The sequence below is a fragment of the Saccopteryx leptura genome, chromosome 3 (assembly GCF_036850995.1).
Source record: "Saccopteryx leptura isolate mSacLep1 chromosome 3, mSacLep1_pri_phased_curated, whole genome shotgun sequence".
NCBI classification, from domain to species: domain Eukaryota; kingdom Metazoa; phylum Chordata; class Mammalia; order Chiroptera; family Emballonuridae; genus Saccopteryx; species Saccopteryx leptura.
The window spans coordinates 182456386-182477087 of NC_089505.1; the positions used below are offsets into that span (position 1 = coordinate 182456386).

The following is a 20702-nucleotide window of genomic DNA, read 5'->3' on the forward strand; positions in this document are numbered from 1 at the left end:
GACTAGAGTTGTTCGTTAGAAAGTGAAAGTAGCTGATAAGCCTTTTTTATATGTGAAAAAACTAGCAAGTCATTGAAATCTTTTTTACCTCCTGGTAACTTAGAAAAAAAAACACAGCAAAGTTACTTGAATTTTGTCGCCTTTTATTTTTTCCTTCCTTGTGCCCAGGATAAAGATGTTATAGAAGCTTTTATGTTCCGCAGTCCTGCTAAACTCTATTTAGGTAGGAGAAATAATTGGCTTCTTCCCTGAGAGGAAGGGTAGTAACCGACTATGTCTGAGCTATTCTCTTGCAAATCCCGTTGGGTACTGAATAATAAAGTCTGTCTAGCTTCTAGTCTGCAACTCTTCTCACTTTCCTTTGAACAAGGGCAGTAAGTTGCTCTTTTTCTGCCTGGTTCTTGCACTGAGAAAATCCAGTAGGTGGTCAAAGAGTCTTTAGGGAGACTAAAGACAGCTTCAGAGAGCCATTGGACCAGGTTTTTAAAAGAAAAGTGTGCTTGTGTCTTTGTCCAGCAGACAATGCTAGAGCAGTTGAATGGTGCTTCAGGACCCCAGCTTAGAGGGACAGGTGACTTATTTAGGCAAGTTACAGATTGACATGTTTGACTATAGCTAAATTAAGTTCTCAAAATAATCCCTGAAACTGGAGCTCCTATCGTCAAAGCAAATAGCTCAGACCAGAGCTTCATTTTGTAACACAGTTTCATCCTCTGCATCTCCACAGAAGGAGCCTCTCAGGTGTTCTCTGGGGAACACGGAAGAACTCTTGCCAGCATCTCCTGAGCCAAACCCCAGGAGTTCTGTGGGCTGAGAACTTTGCCCGTTGTAAATTACTTTTGCAAAGAAATTCTCTTAAATTGAGGAGACCGGTGATAAGGAAATTGCTCTACACTGTTTTATGGTTCCAGCATTCAGTGCCCTGGGGTGTCCCGTGGTCTTTGACTTGAGTTATACAAAGCCTGAGAAGTGGGAGTCACCCTGTGCTCAGGTACCTAGAACTGTCTGGGCTCAGTGTAGGTCTATTTACCCAGCCTCACGTGTGTGCTATGCTGCTGGGATGTTGCCCAGAGCAACCTTCATCTTTGAATAAAATTGTCACTGAATGTGACTGGTGCCTTTAGCTTTCATAGGATTCATATATACATACACATTACATAAAATTTACATAAAAATTCTTTTTGGTAGACATACACAAGTAGAATCAGTGGATCATAGGGTAACTCTAATTTTTTTAAGGCACTGTCACGCTATTTTCCCTGGAGGCTGTCCTATTTTACATTCTCACCAGCAGCATACAAGATCCCATTTTCTTCACATCCTTGCCAGCAGTTGTTTCCTGGTTTTTTGATACGAGGCATCCTGATGGGTGTGAGGTGGTATCTCATAGTGGTTTTGGACAATGTTTGCTCTCATGTTGGTGTTTGGTGGCATGCACATCTGAATCCCCTGCTGTGCTTCTGTGTGATGGAGCATGGCACGAAGAGACGGCTCCTTACCCTTTTGATTTCCTGAAGTGTACAGCTTGTAAGCATGCGTTCTGTCTGCCCTAGCTGAGCTCTTCTGGGCAAGTACAGATAAGAGACATGTGATCAGGACTTGCTCTTAGCTCCATCCTGGAGAAAGGAGGCTGTTGTAGCTTGTGGTGGGTTGGGAATCCTTGAAGATCTTTCTCCCAGGTTTGTGGGCAGGAGCTGAGGAACTTAATTTGACCAGTCTGCTGAGGGGTGTTCTTTCACTAGAGGGCTAACTTGCCACGGACACATTTTTTTTTTTTTTAGTTTTACAAAGATCTACTCTTTCCATGACTTTTAAAAATAAGACTCACCTACCACAAAAGCATTAGTTTTCCAGGGTAAATGGTAAAACACAAGACCTATTTATCACAGGTTAAAATTTTAAGTGGAATGGTTGCCTTTTGAGATTATTTTGAAAATTGCACCTGCAATTTTCCCGATTGTGTAATACAAGGAAATAACACATAAAGTTCAGTACGTGTATGATTGTCTACTGAAATTAGTAAAATGAAGTAATACAATTACATGACATTTGGGAGGTGGGAAAAATGTAACCCATTCTCATCACTGACACTTCTCTTTCCCATTTTAGTCAATTTTTTGTAGTCCTTTTTAACATTTTTAAAACACATAGCTGTGATCAGTGTTACCCCATTAAATTTAATGTCTAAATAAAAGACAAATAAAATATAACACATAGCTGTCATAATATGTACATAGAGTGTATAAATAAAGCTTTCCAAAAGGGTTTTGCCCATTTACAATGCTGTTAACGACACAGCATATGAAAGTATTCATTCATTTTATCATATCTTGGTGGATTTCGGGCATTTTTTTTCTATTTTAAAGAGAAAAATTAAAAACTACTTTGCTAAATATATATTCCTTTTGTAGGTTTTGTTACAAAATATTTTTTCTGGCTGGTTTTTTGCCTTTTTATTTTTGACCTAGAGCTGGTTCATACTTGTTTTTGTTTGTTTGTTTTGGGGGGATGTTTGTTTTTGTGTTTTGAAGCGCTCTTGGAGCTTAGGAGAAGAAGGCAAGGAAAATGCGCCTGGGGAAAGGGTGTGGGGAAAGGCACAGGCATGTGTTCCATAGAGAGAGCCACCAAGATGGTTTCTATTTCTATGTGGTTAAGCTATTTATGATTTTTCTTTTTTTATGTTCCTTTAATTTCTAATTTTACATAGTGTTTTCTTATTTGCATTCAAGTTTTAAAATTTTGCCCTGGCTGGCTGGCACAGTGGTAGAGCATCAACCTGGAATGTGGAAGTCCCAGGTTCGATTCCCAGTCAGGGCACACAGGAGAAGGGACCATCTACTTCTCTATCCCTCCCCTTTCTCTTTCTCTCTTTCTCTCTCTCTTCTTCCCTCCTGCAGCCATGGCTCAAATGGTTGTGGTTTGAGCAATCTGGCCTTAGATCTAAGGGTGGATCCATGGCATCCCCTCAGGTGCTAAAATAGTTTGGTTGCCAAGCAATGGAGCAGTGGCTTCAAATGGGCAGAGCATCACCCAGTAGGAGGCTTGCCAGGTGGATCCTGGTAGGAGCACATGTGTGAGTCTGTCTCTGCCTCACTGCCTCACGCCTTTCACTTAATTAAAAATATATATATTTCTTTCCTTTCCCCTCTGATGGTACATTTTTTTCTCCAACAGTATGACAAATTTTGTTTTTAATCTTATTTTTCTGTTTTAAAAATGCATTTATCATTAGTTAATCCTAAGGAATTTATTTGGTGCATGGTGTGAGATAAGAATTACCTTGCTGTTTCTCCCTGCCCCAAATTGGTAGCCAATTTTTCCAACAATAACTAATTACTGAATAATTCTTCCAATCTCTGATGATTACTGGTGCTTCCTCTATCATAAACTGACTTCTAATAGATCTATCCCTAGTTTATTTATTCTGTTTTATTAATTACTTCTTCTATTATTTTATTATTATTTGCATAGTCCAGTTTCTCTATATAGAAACTTGCACCTTGCTTTTAGATAGGGCCCCACAGGAACCTTTTATTTTTTATTCTTACTTTGAATTCCCATGTATACCAAAACTTTGAACATTTAAGTTGTTTTTTTTTAACATTTAAGTTTTAAAGTAGAAATCACATTTAAATTCTATAATTTTAAACTAGGTGTTCTTCTAGTTAAAGTTTATTACTTTTAAAATTTATTTTAATTTATTAATTTTAGAGAGAAGAGAGAGATAGAATGAGAGTGAGAGAGAGAAAGGGGGGAAGAGCAGGAAGCATCTACTCCCATATGTGCCTTGACCAGGCAAGTCCAGGGTTTCAAACTGGCGACCTCAGCATTCCAGGTTGATGCTTTATCCACTGCGCCACCACAGGTTAGGCCTAGTTAAAGTTTATTGATATTTCAAAATAACAGTTGTTTTGGGCCCTGACCAGATAGCTCAGTTGGTTAGAGCATCCTCCAAAACAAATCGGTTTCTCTGTCTCTCTAAAATCAATCAATAAATAACTTTAAAATAAAAATAAAATAACATTGTTTTTCTGATGTAAAGTTAATCTATATTCATTGTAGAAATTTGGAAAATGTGGACAAGCACAAAAACAGAAACTAAAAAATAGCATCTACAGTTTTGTAAGATTTTTTTTTCACTGTATTTTGAATATTTCCCAATTTTAAGGGGCTTTAAACTTCATGATTGCTAATGGTTAACATGTTATTCCATCATGAGAGTGTTTTACCATTTATGAATCAAAGCCCTATTATATTAGTAAACATTTCACTTGTTTTCAGTTTTTTAATGACAGCCATCCCTACACATATACCTTTGTCTCTATCTCTTTGGGAAAGTTTCTTGAATTCTTTTTTTCCCCCCCTTTTTTTAGTAGTGGCCCTGGCTGGTTAGCTCATTTGGTTAGTGCATCATCCCTCTACACCAAAGTTGCGGTTTGATCCCAGGTCAGGGCACTTACAAGAATCAACCAGTGAGTTTATAAATAAGTGAACAACAAATCTATTTCTCTTTCTCTCTCTCCCCCTTCCTCTCTTTCTCTAAAATCAATCAATTAACCAATCAATTTTCTAAAAATAAAGTAAAATAGAAGTGGAATATGGCTGAAAGAAGTATATATATATTTAAGGACATAATACCTAACTTTTAAAATTTCTGTTTAAAGTAATTGAAAACAGTATCATTCTTACAACATGTATTTATTTTTCTCAGTTTAGCCAAAATTAGATGTTGAAATTTAAAAATGTTTTTTGCTAATTTGATAGGGGAAAATATCTTATGGCATGCTTTGATATGTATTTCTTTTTATTACCACTGATGTTGAATATTAAAAATATGCTCACTAATTATTTATATGTTTTATTCTGTACATTGCTTTGCTCATTTTGTAGTTGAGGTATTCTTTTTATATTGACTTTTAAGAGTCAGTAGAGCGTAAAAATTAGAAAAGAGTTCTACATCCAAATCTCTTGTTCTACTACTTTCTAGCTATAATACTTTAGACATGTTACTTCTTAGCCACTTAGTGTCTCTTCTTCTTTACTTTAAGAGTGAAACTAATTGTATCTTTCATACAGAATTATGATGAGATATTATGAGTGAAGTGCTTAGCTTGTCTTACTCCTAATAAGGGCTCAATAAAGTGTAGCTTTTATTGTATGGAGGTTCTTAACTTTGCTTGTAAAGATACTTCTTCCCCTAGTTTGTAATTTCCCTTTCAATTTAGCCCATAGTGGGGTTTTTATGTATTTAAACTTAAAAGTGTTACGTAAATGAAATGTGGCTTATATTTTTATGGCATATTTCTTTCCCCTAAAAACACACACACACAAAAAAAATAAATAAAATAAAACAGCTTTCTATACGCCTGAAGATCAGATAAATATTTACCTATTTTTCTTCTGATTTTCTCTTTATCATTTTATATATTTTACAGTTAATTTTTTAAAACATTTGGAATATGTTGTAGCTTTTGGTGTAGAGTTTGTGTGAAGTAATTCGGTGTACATTTTTTCCCTTTCAATTATTCCAACTAATGTATGTTAACTAATCTGACCTTTTCCCCCAGTGATTTGAAATGTCATCTTTATAATATGACAGATACTTCTAGGTTTTCTGCTCAATTCCATTGATCAGACTAACATTATATTGGAACCATTGTGTAGTATGTATAGCACATGTGCATTATGTACAGTCTAGCTTTATGTGTAATACCTGATGTGCCCATTCCCGCTTTCCTGTCTATCTTTTTTTAACTGCAAGTTTGTTTCTTTATATAAATATAGAGTTACAGCCTACTCAAGGTTCAAATTTTTCTGTTATTCTATTCAGTGCTGTAGAAAGAACTTAGGCTATAGACTTTTAGGACTTGGATTCCACATCTGGACCTGGATCCATCCACCACCTCCTAACTGTTTAAGTTGGGCATATTATTCATTCTCTCTGTGCCTCGGGTTCTCCATTGATGTAATCATGTGAAAATCAACACGTACCACAAATTCATCTGAAGCAACAGGACCAATTTGACTAGTCGGAGTCATATCACTCAGGTCTATCCTGTTCTATAAAAATAAGCCGTTGTTTTAATGCTGCAGGAAATTGCTAAGTCAGTATTTTCATTATAACTGTTTTATCTTGTCTATTGTCACCATGATATAATTTAAATAACATTAAGATGTTATGAGCAATTTTATAAGCACCTTACATGCATATACATGCACATATATATAAATCCAGCCATATTATCATACTCATAAATGCATGATGATCATGTAGCAGTTAAGAAATAATGACCTTGATGTGGCACTTTCCTGGGTTTTTTTTTTAATTATATAGGGAATTTGATGTAACCTTAACACTTTTTATTGGATTAAAATATATGTGTTTGGCTATAAATATTAAGCATCAAATTTTTAAACATAAAATAACAGTTACAGTTTATTGTACACTTACCATGGGCCAGATGCCTTCTTTGAATGCTTTATGCATGTCATCTCTTTTAATCCTCATGACAGTGCCCAGGTGGTAATTACATCTGTTTTGTAGTTGAAGGAACTGAAGTTCGCCAGATTGGACACCTGTATTAATGACAACCAGTAAATGATGGAGGCAGGATGGAACCCAGAGCTGTCTCATGTTTCAGTTGATGCTTTTTCCTTGTAATCTGCCACATTTAGTATATTTGCAGTCCTTGTTTTATAAAACCTAAATCTGAGATGCTAGAGGAGAAAGAAAAACTCTTATTTTAGCTGAAGCCTGAAATGTGGATTTCAATTAGGAGTAAAACAGAACCTGATACACAATATTACGTTGCAATTCATAGGCTATATGAAGAACTGATGCAGTTCTAGTGTGATAATAAATCGTGGAGAAAAGGATTGGGTTTGATGTGGAGAGGGCTATGTGTTTTAAAATTTGAATATCCTGGCCTGACCAAGCTGTGGTGCAGTGGATAGATTGTCAGACTGGGACACAGAGGACCCAAGTTCCAAACCCCAAGGTTGCCAGTTTGAGTGTGGGCTCATTTGGCTTGAGTGTGAGCTCACTGGCTTGAGCCTGGGGTCTCCGGCTTGAGCGTGGGATCAATAGACATGACTCATGGTCTCTGGCTTGAGCCCAGATGTTGCTGGCTTGAAGCTCAAGGTTGCTAGCTTGAAGCTCAAGGTCACTAGCTTGAGCCCAAGGTTGCTGGCTTGAGCAAGAGGTCACTCTGTCTGCTCTAGCCTCCCAGTCAAGGCAATATGAGAAAGCAATCAATGAACAACTAAGGTGCTGCAACGGAGAATTGATGCTTCTCATCTTTCTCCTTTCCTGTCTGTCTGTTCCTATCTGTCCCTCTTGCTAACTCTCTCCGTCTCTGTAAAAAAAAAAAAAAAAAAATGAATATCCTGTATTGTCTATCACATTCTGTAGATGACTGCTTCAAATCCTTGACTTTGATGCAGATATTTATGACATTAAAGATACATGTAGGCCCTAGGCGGTTGGCTCAGTGGTAGAGCGTTGACCTGGCGTGTGGAAGTCCCGGGTTCGATTCCCTGCCAGGGTACACTGGAGAAGCGCCCATCTGCTTCTCCACCCCTCCCCCTCTCCTTCCTCTCTGTCTCTCTCTTCCCTCCCACAGCCGAGGCTCCATTGGAGCAAAGATGGCCCGGGCGCTGGGGATGGCTCCATGGCCTCTGCCTCGGGTGCTAGAGTGGCTCTGGTCGTGACAGAGTGAAACCCCAGATGGGCAGAGCATCACCCCTTGGTGGGCATGCCGGGTGGATCCCAGTCGGGCACATGCGGGAGTCTGTCTGACTGCCTCCCTGTTTCCAGCTTCGGAAAAATACAAAAAAAAGAAAAAAAAAAGATACATGTAATTGAATGAAGCTATTTAATTTTTTCCCTTATAACAAAATCATTGCATATTTATTGTAGAAATAAAAAATAAGAAAACAGATATAAGCGGAATGGCAAAGGAGAAAATCCCTCATAATCCTACTTCCCAGAAATAACTACTGTGTAATTTTGTGGTGTCCATCACCTCTGTCTTTTTAAAAGGTGAAAGATTTATGCAATCTGAAGAGAAACCAGAATTCTGTCTTTTTAAATTCATATGTGAGTATAATTTTATATTGTTTACAAAAATGGGATTGTCTATTTGTAGACAGCTTTTTTTATTCACTTAAAAATATATCATGAACTTTTAAAATAAAATTAATTATTCCCAGGTCATTTTTAAGAATTTTAACTAAGTATAGATGGTATACAATATTATATTAGTTATATTAATTTCAGGCATACAATATAGTGATTCAGTATTTTTATACCTTACAATGGAATCACCCCACTAATTCTAGTAATCTTCTCTCACCATGCAAATTTATCACAGTGTTATTGATTATATTCCCCTACCTTTTTCCTCCATCCCACCACCCCTCTCTCCCCATTGGTTTCTGTCCAGAATCATTTTAATAGATATAAAGTATTAATTTCATGGAGGTAGGACAGTTTTATTAGTTAATTTCAGATTCTTAAACAGGTTCCTTCTAATTGCTTTTATTTGTAGGATTATCACAAATTTGTTTTATTGTAATATCGTCTAACACTGTTTTGTTCCTTTAGGCCCTTCTCATTCCACTGTGTCTACACCTAGGTGATTACATCACAACATCCCAATTTATAATTCTTATGAAATTGTTCTAGTTTATAAATAGTCCCTACACTTTGGAAAATAAAGTTCAGGCTTTGGAGGCTGTATTAGCCTGCTAAGTCTGCCATAACGAAGTAATATAGACTGGGTGCTTTAAGCAACAGACATTTATTTCCTCACAGTTCTGGAGACAAAATGTTCAAGTTCAAGGTATCAGCAAGGTGGGTTTCTTCTGAGGCCTCTCTTCTTGGCTTGTTGATGCAGATGCTCTTCTTCTTCCTCTGTCTTCACATGGTCTTCTGTGTATGTGTGTGTGTCTGTGTCTTAATTTCCTCTTCATACAAGGACACCAGCTACATGAATTATACCCCACTCTAAAGACCTCATTTTACCCTGATTACCTCTGTAAAGGCCCTATGTTCAAATACAGTCACCTTCTGAGTCACTGGGGGCTAAGACTTCAACATATGAATTTGGCAGGGACAGAGTTTTATCCCACAACAGAGGCACACACTGGCTTTATTATAAAGGTCCCACTGAGGAGGCAATTTGTCATGTGCCTTTTAAAGTTTTCATGACATTTTGTTGTTTAAAACATAACACACCTTTAGCCTGTAAGAATCACTGGGACAAGGATCCTGTGTGCTTTGTTGACCATCATGTGTAGAGCCTGGAACATCATCAGGGTCTACCAACTGCTGTTTGAATTGAATAAGTGAATGTCAAGTTTCTTTAGTAATATGAAGTAATGCAAAATCAACCTACATACCTTTATTTTAGCATATATTCTATTACTTCCCTGAGGTGTGCATATGATGAAGTGCCTGAAGTTGCCAAATCCATTGCCACATAGAAAGCAGAGGCAATGGGTGAAATCACCACCATTCCCTGCTTATCGTGAAAAGACACACAAGCACTAGATATGACTTCTTTTTCTGAGGGGAAGAGAGAGAGGTTCTTGTTTGTTAGGATATACTTGTTGTTTTCCATGTTTACAAATGGTCAGGGCTTTTCAGGGCGAGCTAGTTGTGTGATTTACTGCAACGTCTTCAGCACTTTTTACAGTTGAAGACTCTGGTCTGATCCTTGGACCTGAGAACCTGGGGGGCCTGCTCTGTGGGCAAGATGACCAGGGGCCAGGCAGTGTGGACAGAGTCATTGAGAATATTAAAACACTGTCCGTGGTCTCCACTCATAAATACCATTTGAAGGTCTACTTAACTGAAGCTGCAGAAATTTTACGTTAGTACAATATGGTCCTCATTCATTGAACACAGAAAGATAAGTGTACGTACTCCTTATTGAAGAAGTATTTATTTCCCGTGTTTATACTCCGGTTTATGGATGAAGAGCTCTGTCTTACAAAGAAGCAAATATTGAATTGTAAGTTCAAGTATTTTAGGCAAAGAAAGAATCTTCATTCTATGATAATGGAGCAGTTTTTTCTGATATTTGCTATCTTAAGTCAGAAGGAAGGACGATTGGCCTTTTCTGTGTCCCCTCAAATTAAATCATTTAAAAATTTTAGTAAGTGATAAACTTACGTCATGGGGGAAAGGTTGGCTAAGAAGAGTTGTTTAACATTCCCTAATATTCTGATATCTTTGAAACAAATTTTATAGTTTTAGAAGTATGATGACAACTCATCATTCTCAAACGCAACTGAGAATCAAGAAATAAACAAGCTTTGGCTTCCAGACAGCAAAAGGAGCTGCTGGTGCTTACACTTGCCACCCACTCGTTTCTGACAACCTTGGTTATCCAGTTCTAACCTCTGTGGATTGGAAGCAATCAATCAGAAAGGAAGAGGAGGTTGCCATTGGCGGGCACACTAGGTTCAGAAAGTAGTGACAAATGATAGCCAGATAGTGAGGGAAGAAAAATAACAAAACCAGACAAATCCTCAAATTGGAATTTACAGTGGAGTCCTAGGGTAGGCTAGCAAATCAAGCTACCTCAAGGATGCCTAGTTTCTTGAGGCTGTGACCATCTTGTGGCCTAGTACATATCTTCTTTATAAAAAAGTAATCTTTGTATGTCAATCCAATGTAATATTTGATGTTTATAATACTATTTTGTTTATACATTAACTTTCTGATTTTTTTAGAAAAAGGCGAAAAACGAGGCAGTGCATAATACATTTTAGAAAAAAATTTCTACTCCAAATGGTTAACATTTAAAGGGGAAATCATCAGCCATCAGAAGCAGTGCATTCCTTGATTTATCTGGGTAAAGTAGTGATGTACTTAGGGTAACAGTCATATAAAGGGGTTCTCAGTCGCCCACCCCTATGACTACACTACTTGTTTGAGAGGGAGAGCTGAATTGGCTGCATTACTATGGAGATTTGGAAGTTCTAAGTGGCACCTCACCCCCTGCCTCTCAGCTTTCTGCTCACTTGCCACTTCTAGGCAAACACCTTCCTCCAGCAACTCCCCTATGCCCCCAACCCTTTTAGATCATTCCCACCTTTCCTATATGCCTGTTACACCTCTGCACACTTCATAAAATACATATATTCCTTAAGAACCTGCAACGTGCCAGGCCTATGCTGGAGCTGGGATAGAGAGACCATTAGCCAAGAAGTGTTCCTACTTTTAAGAGATATCCCACTCATAAAGGCTGTGGAACCCCTTGTTCTAAGAAACTCTAATTCTCAGGTCTGCACAGCACTTCCCCTACCTCATATCCTGATGGGAACTTGGTTTCTCCTTAGAGGTATCACTTCCTTCAAAAGCTTCTCCTCAGGAAGACCAGTTCTCCCAGTTCACTGGGGAGGCCATGGGGGCTATGAACATGTTTTCTACCTCCCTTCCACATCAGGCTCACCATCTTCTTCAGAGGTGGATTAATGTCAGCTGAGGCCCCAAGCACAGAAGGGCCCCTTACAGTAGAAAATAGTGTAAAGTCGGGGTTTTGCGGGGCCCTTTAGAAGTCGAGGCCCAGGGTGTATGCCCGGTGGCCTGCTATTTAATCCGCCTCCGATCTTCTTCTAGTCCCTCCTTCCTATATCAGCCAGTGTGGGCTGCTGTAACAAAGTGTCACAGGCTGGGTGGCTTAAGCAACAGAAATTTATTTCCTCAGCATTCCAGAGACTAGAAGTCAGAGATGTAGGCATTGGCAGTGGTGGTTTCTTCTGATTCTTCCCAGAATCTGATATTCCCAGAGATTCTTTACAAGGCACTGTTGAGCAGGGAGTCCCAACTTTGGCACTGTGCCATTTGGGGCCGGATAATTTTTTGTCATGGGTACTGTCCTGTGTGTTGTAAAATATTAAGCAGCATCTCTGACCTCAACCATAGAAGCCAGTGGTACCATTCCCCCAATTTGTGACAACCAAAAATGTCTCCAGACATTGCTAAACGTTCCCCAGTGGTCAGAATCATACCAGGTGAGAACCACTGGTGTAGATGTTACGAGAGAGGACTCTGGTAGATTGCCTCTAGCCTGCTGTGCTCAGGGCATAGAATATCTGGCTACAGCTTTAGAGTAGAGACTGCGTAGCTCATACAGAACATAAATAACACTTGGAGAATAGGAAGAGGTTCATGGCTTATGTTGATGTGAAGGAGAGACAGAAAGCCAATTAGCAATACTTAACACTGGACATTCACTTACCTGTCCAATTAAATCCTTGTTAAACAACTGCACAAACAACAATGGCCCTGCTGCAAACTCCAGTCCAGAGCGTTTTACTAAGATTAGTCAAGACAGTAAGAAGACATTGTAATTAGCAAAGTAATTCTCAATAAACTAACAGTGGTAACAGGGATCAGGCTGCCTGGTGTGCATCTCAGCTCTGCACACCTGCTGTATGATGCTGGGACTCACTTCAGTTTCATCTGGACTAGAATGGGACAGTAATAGCACCAATCAGATTGGAGGTGGAGCAGAGTAAGCAAGGTAATACACACAGGGTCCTCAGAACAGCGCCTGGCACACAGTGGGTGTTCAGTAAATATTAGCTACTCTTATCCATGTTTTTGCTACTTTTCTCTCTGTCCCTTTTATCACCTGACTTCTCACAGCATGGCCTTCACTTCCTATTCTTCCTGTTACTCTTTAACCTCTTGTTTTCTGGCCACTACATTCCACTCTCAAATCAACTTAACCTTTTCAATCTCACCCTTTTATTCAGCTACTTGCCTTGATTTCTCTGTATTGTAACCCTGTTGACTACCTCTTCCTCTGGAAGCCCCACTTCCTTGGCTGTTCTGCTTCCTTAGAGGGACACGAGAGAACGCTGGTCACTCCTTCGTCCACCTAAGTGCAGGCATTTTTCTGGGTCCAACCCCTAACCTTTCACTGTCTGTCCTCTCTGTCTCTCAGATATCTCTCCAGGCCTTTTCCCTGGGTCTGACCTCCTCCCATCTTCCATGTGACACCCATGCTACTGGTGAATAGCCCCACCACCCATGCGGGTACCAAAACGTGTGACCAGAGGAGGACTCTTCCTTTATCCTCCCTTCTTCACACTGCACAACTGACTGAGACCACTCCCTGTGGAGTCCATTTCTTTAACATCTTCCACCTCTAGGCCCTCTGCCTTACTGCCATTGGTCACCCTACCCCTGCTGCAGTGATTTCCCTTCTTTTGGTGACACACCTCTTGATCTGTGCTCCAGAGGGAATTTTTGCTTTCTTTCATAACAAATTGGTCAAATTCTGTTGAATCTATGTCCTAATTATGTCTCATACAAACCCATTCCTCTCCACCTCCACAGCCAGTGGCTTACTAGGTCCTTATTGTTTCCCGGATGGACTGCTCTATTAATTCCTAACTAATCTTCCTGTCTTGAGTCCTCCAGACCCTTCTCCACAGTACTGCCACTCTCCTCCTTAAGGCCTCTCAGGGCTTCACTGTTGGACAAAGTCCACATCAGCTGCAAGGTGCACAGAGCTCTGGGTGGTCCGGCCCACTGGCTATTTCTCCAGCTCCAGCTCCTGCTGCCTCCCCTCCTCCCTCTGCTCCAGCCACAGAGAGACATATTTGAACTCCAGGAAACTGACCTTGTTGTACACCTGAAGTCCTTGAGCTTACTTCTTGCTGCTTCTCATGCCTAAAGGGCCCTGGGCCCTCCTCTCTGTCTGGGGGACACTTACCCATCTTATGAGATTCAGCAGATGTGCTGCCTCCTCCCAAGTGGCCTTTTCCAATGGCCACATCTTTTTTCTTCATGATTCCCTTCCATGGCAGAGCTTATGTTTTCCATAGAGTCCAGTATCACCTTCCACCTCAGTGGGCTCCTATCTCTGACTTTCTTATTTTGTCATTCATTATCTCGGTCACCAGACTAGACCCAGGCATCATCTTGGCCTTCACTTCTTCACTCATGTATTCCCAGCCCACCAGTTGCTTTTCTGTCAGTTCATCCTCTGAAGTGGTTCTTCATCATCTTGATCATCTATTCTCTTTAAAAATTTTTTAATTGGATTTATTGGGTGACATTAGTTAATAAAATTGATCATCTAGTCTCTATTCCCTCTATCTACATCCTAGTTCATGACCCCATACCTAAGGTTTTCCATGGATCGTATTCAGAATTCTCTGTGGGATAGCCTTAGTTTGTGTACCTTTCAGTCTCATCATCTATGTAATCTTGTATATGCTATATATAATCCAGCCACCCAGGAATCCTTACTGATCTCTAAACAGTACCCATGACTTGCTCTAATCATGCCTTTGCAACTGCAGTTTCTAAATCTTGGACTCCACCTATGAAATTCCTGGCCATTTTCTTGGTTCAATTCCATTTCTTCCTCTTCCTGGAAGCTCTCAATTATTCTTATTAGAAGTGTGCTCTTTTCTTTGAACCCCTGAATTTTGTATTCATTTAATGGTTCTTTTTTTTTTTTTTTTTCCATTTTTCTGAAGCTGGAAACAGGGAGAGACAGTCAGACAGACTCCCGCATGCGCCCGACCGGGTCCACCCGGCACGCCCACCAGGGGCGACGCTCTGCCCACCAGGGGGCGATGCTCTGCCCATCCTGGGCATCGCCATGTTGCGACCAGAGCCACTCTAGCGCCTGAGGCAGAGGTCACAGAGCCGTCCCCAGCGCCCGGGCCATCTTTGCTCCAATGGAGCCTTGGCTGCGGGAGGGGAAGAGAGAGACAGAGAGGAAAGCGCGGCGGAGGGGTGGAGAAGCAAATGGGCGCTTCTCCTGTGTGCCCTGGCCGGGAATCGAACCCGGGTCCTCCGCACGCTAGGCCGACGCTCTACCGCTGAGCCAACCGGCCAGGGCCTAATGGTTCTTATTATATGTTGTTGCTTTGTAGTTCATGATTAATTCATGTACAGAGATTAGATTATGAACTCTTTTAAGGCAGGATTAGAAATTATTCACTTTTTAAAGGTTTTATTTATTGACCTTTAGAAAGAGGAGAGAGAAAGAAAGGCAGGGCAGGGGGTAAGGAGCAGGAAGCATAAACTTATTGCTTCTTGTATTTGCCTTGACCTGGCAAACCAGGGTTTTGAACTGGTGATCAGCATTCCAGATCGACACTTTAGTCACTGTGCCACCACAGGCCAGGCATAAATTATTCATTTTTGTATTGCTTCTTCACTATAGAATACAACACAATTTCATATATGTATATACATAGCAGCTTTATTGAGATATAACTTATATACCATACCATTCGTTCATTTAAAGTGTATAATTTAATGGTTTTTATATATTAAGAGTTGTACAGCCATCATCACAATCAGTTTTAGAACACTGTTATCACCCCAAAAGGAAACCTCATACACATGAGCTGTCAATCCCCATTTCCCCCCAAACCCTCAGCCCTAGGAAAACATTAATCTATTTTCTGTCTCTATAGATTTGCCTATTCTAGATATTCCATATAAACAAAAACATACAATATTTATCCTTTTGGGTCTGAGTTTTTTCATTTCAGCATGTTTTCTAGGTTGATCTGTGTTGCAGCATATATCCGTAATTCGTTCTTTTTTATGGCTGAATAATATTCCATGTAATGAATAGACCTCATTTTGTTTATCTATTCATCAGTTGATGGGTATTTGGGTTGTTTCCACTTTTAAGCTATTATCAGTAAAGCTGCTGTGAACATTCAAGTACAAGTTCTCATGTGGACACATGTTTTCATTTCTTGTGTATGTACCTAAAAGTGGAATAGATGGGTCATGTGGTAATTCGATGGTTAACATTTTGAGGAACTGCCAAGATGTTTGTAAAGGCAGCTGCACCATTTTACATTCTCATCCTAATGGATGTGAAGTAGCATTTCATTGTGGTTTTGATAGCATAACTCTTTTTACCTATTAGATGTTCAATAAACATTTGTCTGATAAATGATATTTATATGTAATATAAACAAACAGACCTTTCAACAGGTCGTTTAACTTGCAAATTTATTTATTTAGCTAGAAAAGATGAAGACAGGGCCCAGTATCATTAGAATTCAGGTTTTAAAAGTTATTTTATACTGTTTTTCTTCTCTCTTTTTAGTTGTCAGTATTATCTAGGTGGCATTATAAAGGTGATTTGTCATGAAAATTCATGTAGCTTAGCAGGTTTGAATTACTTTATAGAATAAGCTAAATTATAAGAAAACTTATAACTTTGATGATGTCCCTACTCGAACCTGACCACTGAATGGAGAAATCAGGAAAGGCTACTCCTAAGGCAGGGCAAATGAATAAAGTAGCATTCCCTATATGACTCTTCCTTTGCTTTCTTTTTGGAACATGTTACAACTTGGAAGGTACAGACACCAGTTCTCTGGTGACTGTTTAGAGACTTGTCATTTCCTCCAAGGGCAGGTCTGTCTTCAATAAAGCATTTGATAATACACTTGGGGACATGGGGTGGGGGTAGGGAGAGACTTAGAAAAATGCAAGTGCTAAAGCTTCTTTGGGTAGTTTTCCTCAGTCAATAGTAGACCATGGGAAACATAACAGGTTTTGAAAACTTAATTTTGATGAATTTGGACATCAGAGAAATAGCCACCTGAATCAGTTCCCTCTTGGGCAGTGGTTTAGCCTTCTAGGGTTCCCCCCCCCTATTGTTTGAGAGGAAGGGAGAGTGGGAGAGACAGAGAGAGAGAGAGAGAGAGAGAGAGAGAGAAAGGGGGGATAGAGAGAGAGAGAGAGAGAAGGATCAACTGGTTGTTCCATTTAGCTGTGTACTCATTTGATTGCTTCTCCTATATGCCTTAACTGGGGATGGAACCTATAACCTCGGTGCACCAGGATAATGCTTTATCCACTGAGCCACCCTGCCAGGTCAAGCCTTATCACAAGTTAGAGGTAATGGTCCAAGTGCTTTTACTTGGCTCTACAGAGTTCTGTCTTGGCCAGAACCCACTGTTTACTCCATCCCTAGATAGATACTTTTAACTGCAGCACTGAAAACTAGAGTTCCATTGAAGGCTGCAAATTAAAGGCCCAGGATTGGGCTTAAAACTTTGTGTGGTGTGCAGGTGTCCTCAGAGGAACTGGTATGGTGGAGTTGGGGTCAAAGGTCACTGTAAGAGAATAGCAAGCTTTCCGTATGTAAAACATCATCTTGCCTAACTAGTCTTAAATGCATAATTCTAAAGTATTCTCTGCAACTATCAATAGTTAAGAGGCATATTTGTCTTTAGGATTTGGAGTGTGTGGTGGTGGTTATTTCCCACAACCACAGTCACCCTTTATCTGTCTGAAGTTGTTTCCAAAGGCCGAGAACAGGCCCTTTCAAAACCTCAGTAGGAAAAGTATTAGCAGTTGGAAATATGTCAGCTGCTTTATGGGGGAAGCATAGCCCAGGCCTGGTTTTCCTGGGCTCGGTGATAACTTGAGCTGTAGCAGCCAGGGCAAAGCGTGGTGGCTGGAGCTGCAGAGATGGAGAGCAGCTTGGAGGAGGCCCTTGCTTTTCAGAGTTGAAACAGGAGCCCTCTGAGAGAAAGAGATACTGCATGTGGCTTCCCTGATGCCTCGGAGGGCGATGTGGGTGACACAGCATCAGCCCTTCTTTCTCGGAGTGGGGACAGTGTGGCGCTGAAAGCCTCTGCCCTCCTCAAGTCTCTTAGGGGCCGGCAGCCCCCACTTAAGAATCAGTTGTGGAGAGTGGTGAAAAAAAGGTGATAAAGGCCAAGTCAGCGATGAATTTGTTGGATGGAGAACACGCTCAGAGATGGCAGCAGCAGAGTTAGAAGGACCGCGCCCTCGGGGAGAAATAGCCCGAAGTTGGGCGCCAGGTGAAGCTCCAGTTCTTTAATATCCTTCCTGCCCCATCACCTACTCGTCCCACCTGGATGAGGAGGAGGACCGCGAGGAGAGGGAACGGCGCGGGTGAGACTCATCCTCCCATTTACCTCCAAGCCCGAGAGGGGAGGTTTCAGACCAGGCACCTCGACCCCCACGCCACTGGCTCCGGATCTCTGAGTCGCCCCTCGTCCTTCTCCTCCCTTAAAATAGTAAAACAAACCATGGAGACAGCTGGGGGCGGAGAGTCGCCTGCATGAAGGGCTGGAGGGGAGGGGGCGCAGTGGTCCTGGAAGGTGGCCGGCAGGCGAGCGGTGGGCTGATCAGAAACAAGCTCAGAGACCCTTCTCCTGGGGCGGCCCTACCCATCCCCTGGCCCGGGGCGCCTGCGGAGGGCAAACCTGTGGCTGCGATGGGGGTGGGTTGGGGGACTCCACCTCCATCCATCCCAGGATGGAAACTGCGGTCACCAAGCTAAAATCAGGGCGGGGGGGGACAGGCGGGTACCGCGGTCCCTCCCACCCCTCAGCCCGAGCAGCCGCCGCCGCCGCTCAGTAACACGTCCCCAGGAGACTGGCAGGAGCAACACGTGATGTGTCTACTTATCAGGGGAAGAGGGGGAGAGCAAGACTCCGAGTGTGCGGGCGAGGAAGCAGGGCGGGGGGCCGAGGCGGGGGCCGGGACGACGGCTGGGGCGCCAGGGTCGCCAGGGTCGCCAGCTCCTCGCCCACTTCCCTCCCTGTGGGAGAAGAGGAGGAGGGGAAGTGACTGCGGAGTTGATGAACTTTGCACATCCAGAAACGCCATTTTGATTCCTTTTCCGGAACAAGTTTGCATCTCTCCACGTTCTCTCTCCGAAGCTCATCGGTCCCACGGCATCATGCCTGGGAGCCAAGCGCCTTGCCCAGTAGTAAGTACGCGCCCGGCTCGCGGGACTCGGGTGGCAGCGAGATGTCTGAGGCTGAGTGGGAGCGACCTTTTAAAGAACTTTTGGGGATGGGGAGGGTGAAGTCCGGAGAGCGCTTGTACTTTTCAAACTCGCCGTTTCCCGGAGCCGAGGACCCGAGCGCCCCACGCCTCGCTACGGGCGCTCGGGGCGGTGGGGCCGGTACGGGATGAGCTGGGCAGCCCTCTCCCCTCCGGCTTCTTCGCAGGGCCGCTCCTCCTCCCTCCTCCTCCCCCTCCTCCCCTTCCTCCGCTCCTTTCCCCTTCCCGAGCTGCCGGCTCTGCCAACCAGCTCCCAGCGCGAGCCGCCGCGGCCGCTGCAGCGCCCCGCCGCCAGGACCTGATGCGCATCCATATTAGCCGTCCGAGCGCAGGAACCCTGTCCGACCCGTGCCGCCGTGTCTGCCGCCCAGTCTACTTTTAACTAGCATCGCGGGGACTCAGATGGTGCACGCGGCGCCGGCCAGAAACATCTTCCCAGCGCTGCTCTCCATCTTCCGCCCTCGCTCCCTCGACATCCTCCCTCCCCCCCCCCCCATGTGGGAGGGGAAACTTTTCTCCTACATACTTTCGAGTCCCTCTCGGGCCAAGCAGCGCGGAGATGACGGCGCCCGCCCGCTGCCTCAAGGTATCCGGGGGTACCCGCTCCGGGCTGCGCGGTGGGAGCATCCGCCGCGCCCTGCTCTGCGGACTTTGATCCTCCCTGGCAGACGGCGCCGGCCGGGAGCGGGCCGCGGGCAGCAGTGCGCCCTCGCCCGTTCCGGGCTCGTGGCTGGGGGGGGCGGGGGGGGTCACGCCGACCACGGCTTCGGGTGACCAGGGGACACAGGGAACACAGGGGCCGGAGTCCTGTCCGCGTATTGTTTCCTTGCCCTTCCGTTGGCGGTGTACGTGTTTTCTGGTGAGCCATCGGTGTAGAGCTGAGCCTGCATCGTGGTAGTGGGGGGGGGGGGGGGGACGTCGGCGCCCGGCGCGGTCACGAGCACAGGAAGGAGGCCCGGAGCATCCGAGGCGGGGCGGGCTGCCGGGGCCCGCTTCACCGCCCAGCTGTGGAGCGCGCTCGGAAACTTTTGTCCGCTGCCCGCTGGACCAATTTTTTGCGAGTTCTGGGGCTTCCCTTTCTCCTCCCATCCCGGCTCGCAGCGCCGACCCGGGGCGGGAAGGGGGGCGGTGTCGAGAGGCTGGGGACCCACTGCGCCCCCCCCCCCAGTCTCGGGCCCAGCCCCTCGCGCCCCCTCCTTGCTCGCGGTCTCTTAGGAAACTGCGACCTTAATGGTTGCTAAGGAGCGGGGAGGTCCTTCCCGTCGTCCGCCCCCTCCCTGGTAAGCGGCGTGTTTTCTGAACCCGGCCGAGGGTCGCGTCGAGGATGTGGTGACTTGTTCCCTGGCCGCTCACGGGGCCGGGAGAGGCGCGTGAGTGCGGGACGCGGCGGCTGAGCCCGCTTCTCGGCGGGGCTACTTTACTTTTTGGGCGGGGGTAGTAGCCCGGGGTAGAGGAGGGGTGCCAGGAAGCAGAGACCACGGGGTCGCGGGGACCCACCAGCGGGCGGGCGGGTTGACAGGCGCCGCGTGCAGCTTGGGTCCAGCGTCCGCGGTGCATCCGTGATGGTTATAAAAAGAGGAGGAAAGTATTTCTCCTTGCTCAGCAGATTTGCCCTCCCTCGATCCTTACTGGTTAGAAGATAGAACGTGAGCCCAGATCCGGACGAGCAGTTCACATTCCATTACGAAATTCTACACGGCTTCAGAGCCAGCAGCAGCACACATTCGGGGCACTTTGTAGTTTTTTCTTTTGGGGGGGATGGTGGTGGTGGTGGAGAAGGATTGAAGGGTGAATAAAGAAATCTAACTTTTTGGTATGCTGAAAAACCTGTCGGAGGGTTGCATCATTTAGCAGAATTAACCCTCAT

At 43.6% G+C, this 20702-nt stretch overlaps 2 protein-coding genes across 8 annotated transcripts in view; one reads left to right on the forward strand and one right to left on the reverse strand.

Annotated features, from left to right (window-relative positions):
• Positions 1–14993: 14993 nt before the first annotated feature.
• LOC136398379 (scavenger receptor class F member 2-like) lies at positions 14994–19924 on the reverse strand. Its single transcript, XM_066372678.1, has 3 exons — positions 19362–19924; positions 17959–18051; positions 14994–17808 (listed from the first exon to the last, which is right to left on the reverse strand). The coding sequence occupies exons 1-2, from the start codon at positions 19922–19924 to the stop codon at positions 17982–17984; spliced, it is 633 nt and encodes a 210-aa protein (XP_066228775.1). The 3' UTR covers positions 14994–17808; positions 17959–17981.
• RREB1 (ras responsive element binding protein 1) overlaps positions 18081–20702 on the forward strand; it is a 144902-nt gene continuing 142280 nt past the window's right edge. For 3 of the 7 annotated variants that reach the window (XM_066376975.1, XM_066376981.1, XM_066376979.1), the window contains exon 1: positions 18083–18762. The gene's annotated coding sequence lies outside the window, so the exon portion shown is untranslated. Of the gene's footprint in view, positions 18763–19403; positions 19422–20702 lie in introns of those variants that run through there. The other 4 variants (XM_066376976.1, XM_066376978.1, XM_066376982.1 and 1 more) reach the window with 3 other exon arrangements.

Coding starts and splice junctions, on each gene's coding strand:
- LOC136398379 (XM_066372678.1), bottom strand. CDS start 19,924: ATGGGAGGAGAAAGGGAAGCCCCAGAACTCGCAAAAAATTGGTCCAGC. Junction 18,052..19,361: donor GGCCCGAGAGGGACTCGAAA/GTATGTAGGAGA, acceptor TACTATTTTAAG/GGAGGAGAAGGACGAGGGGC.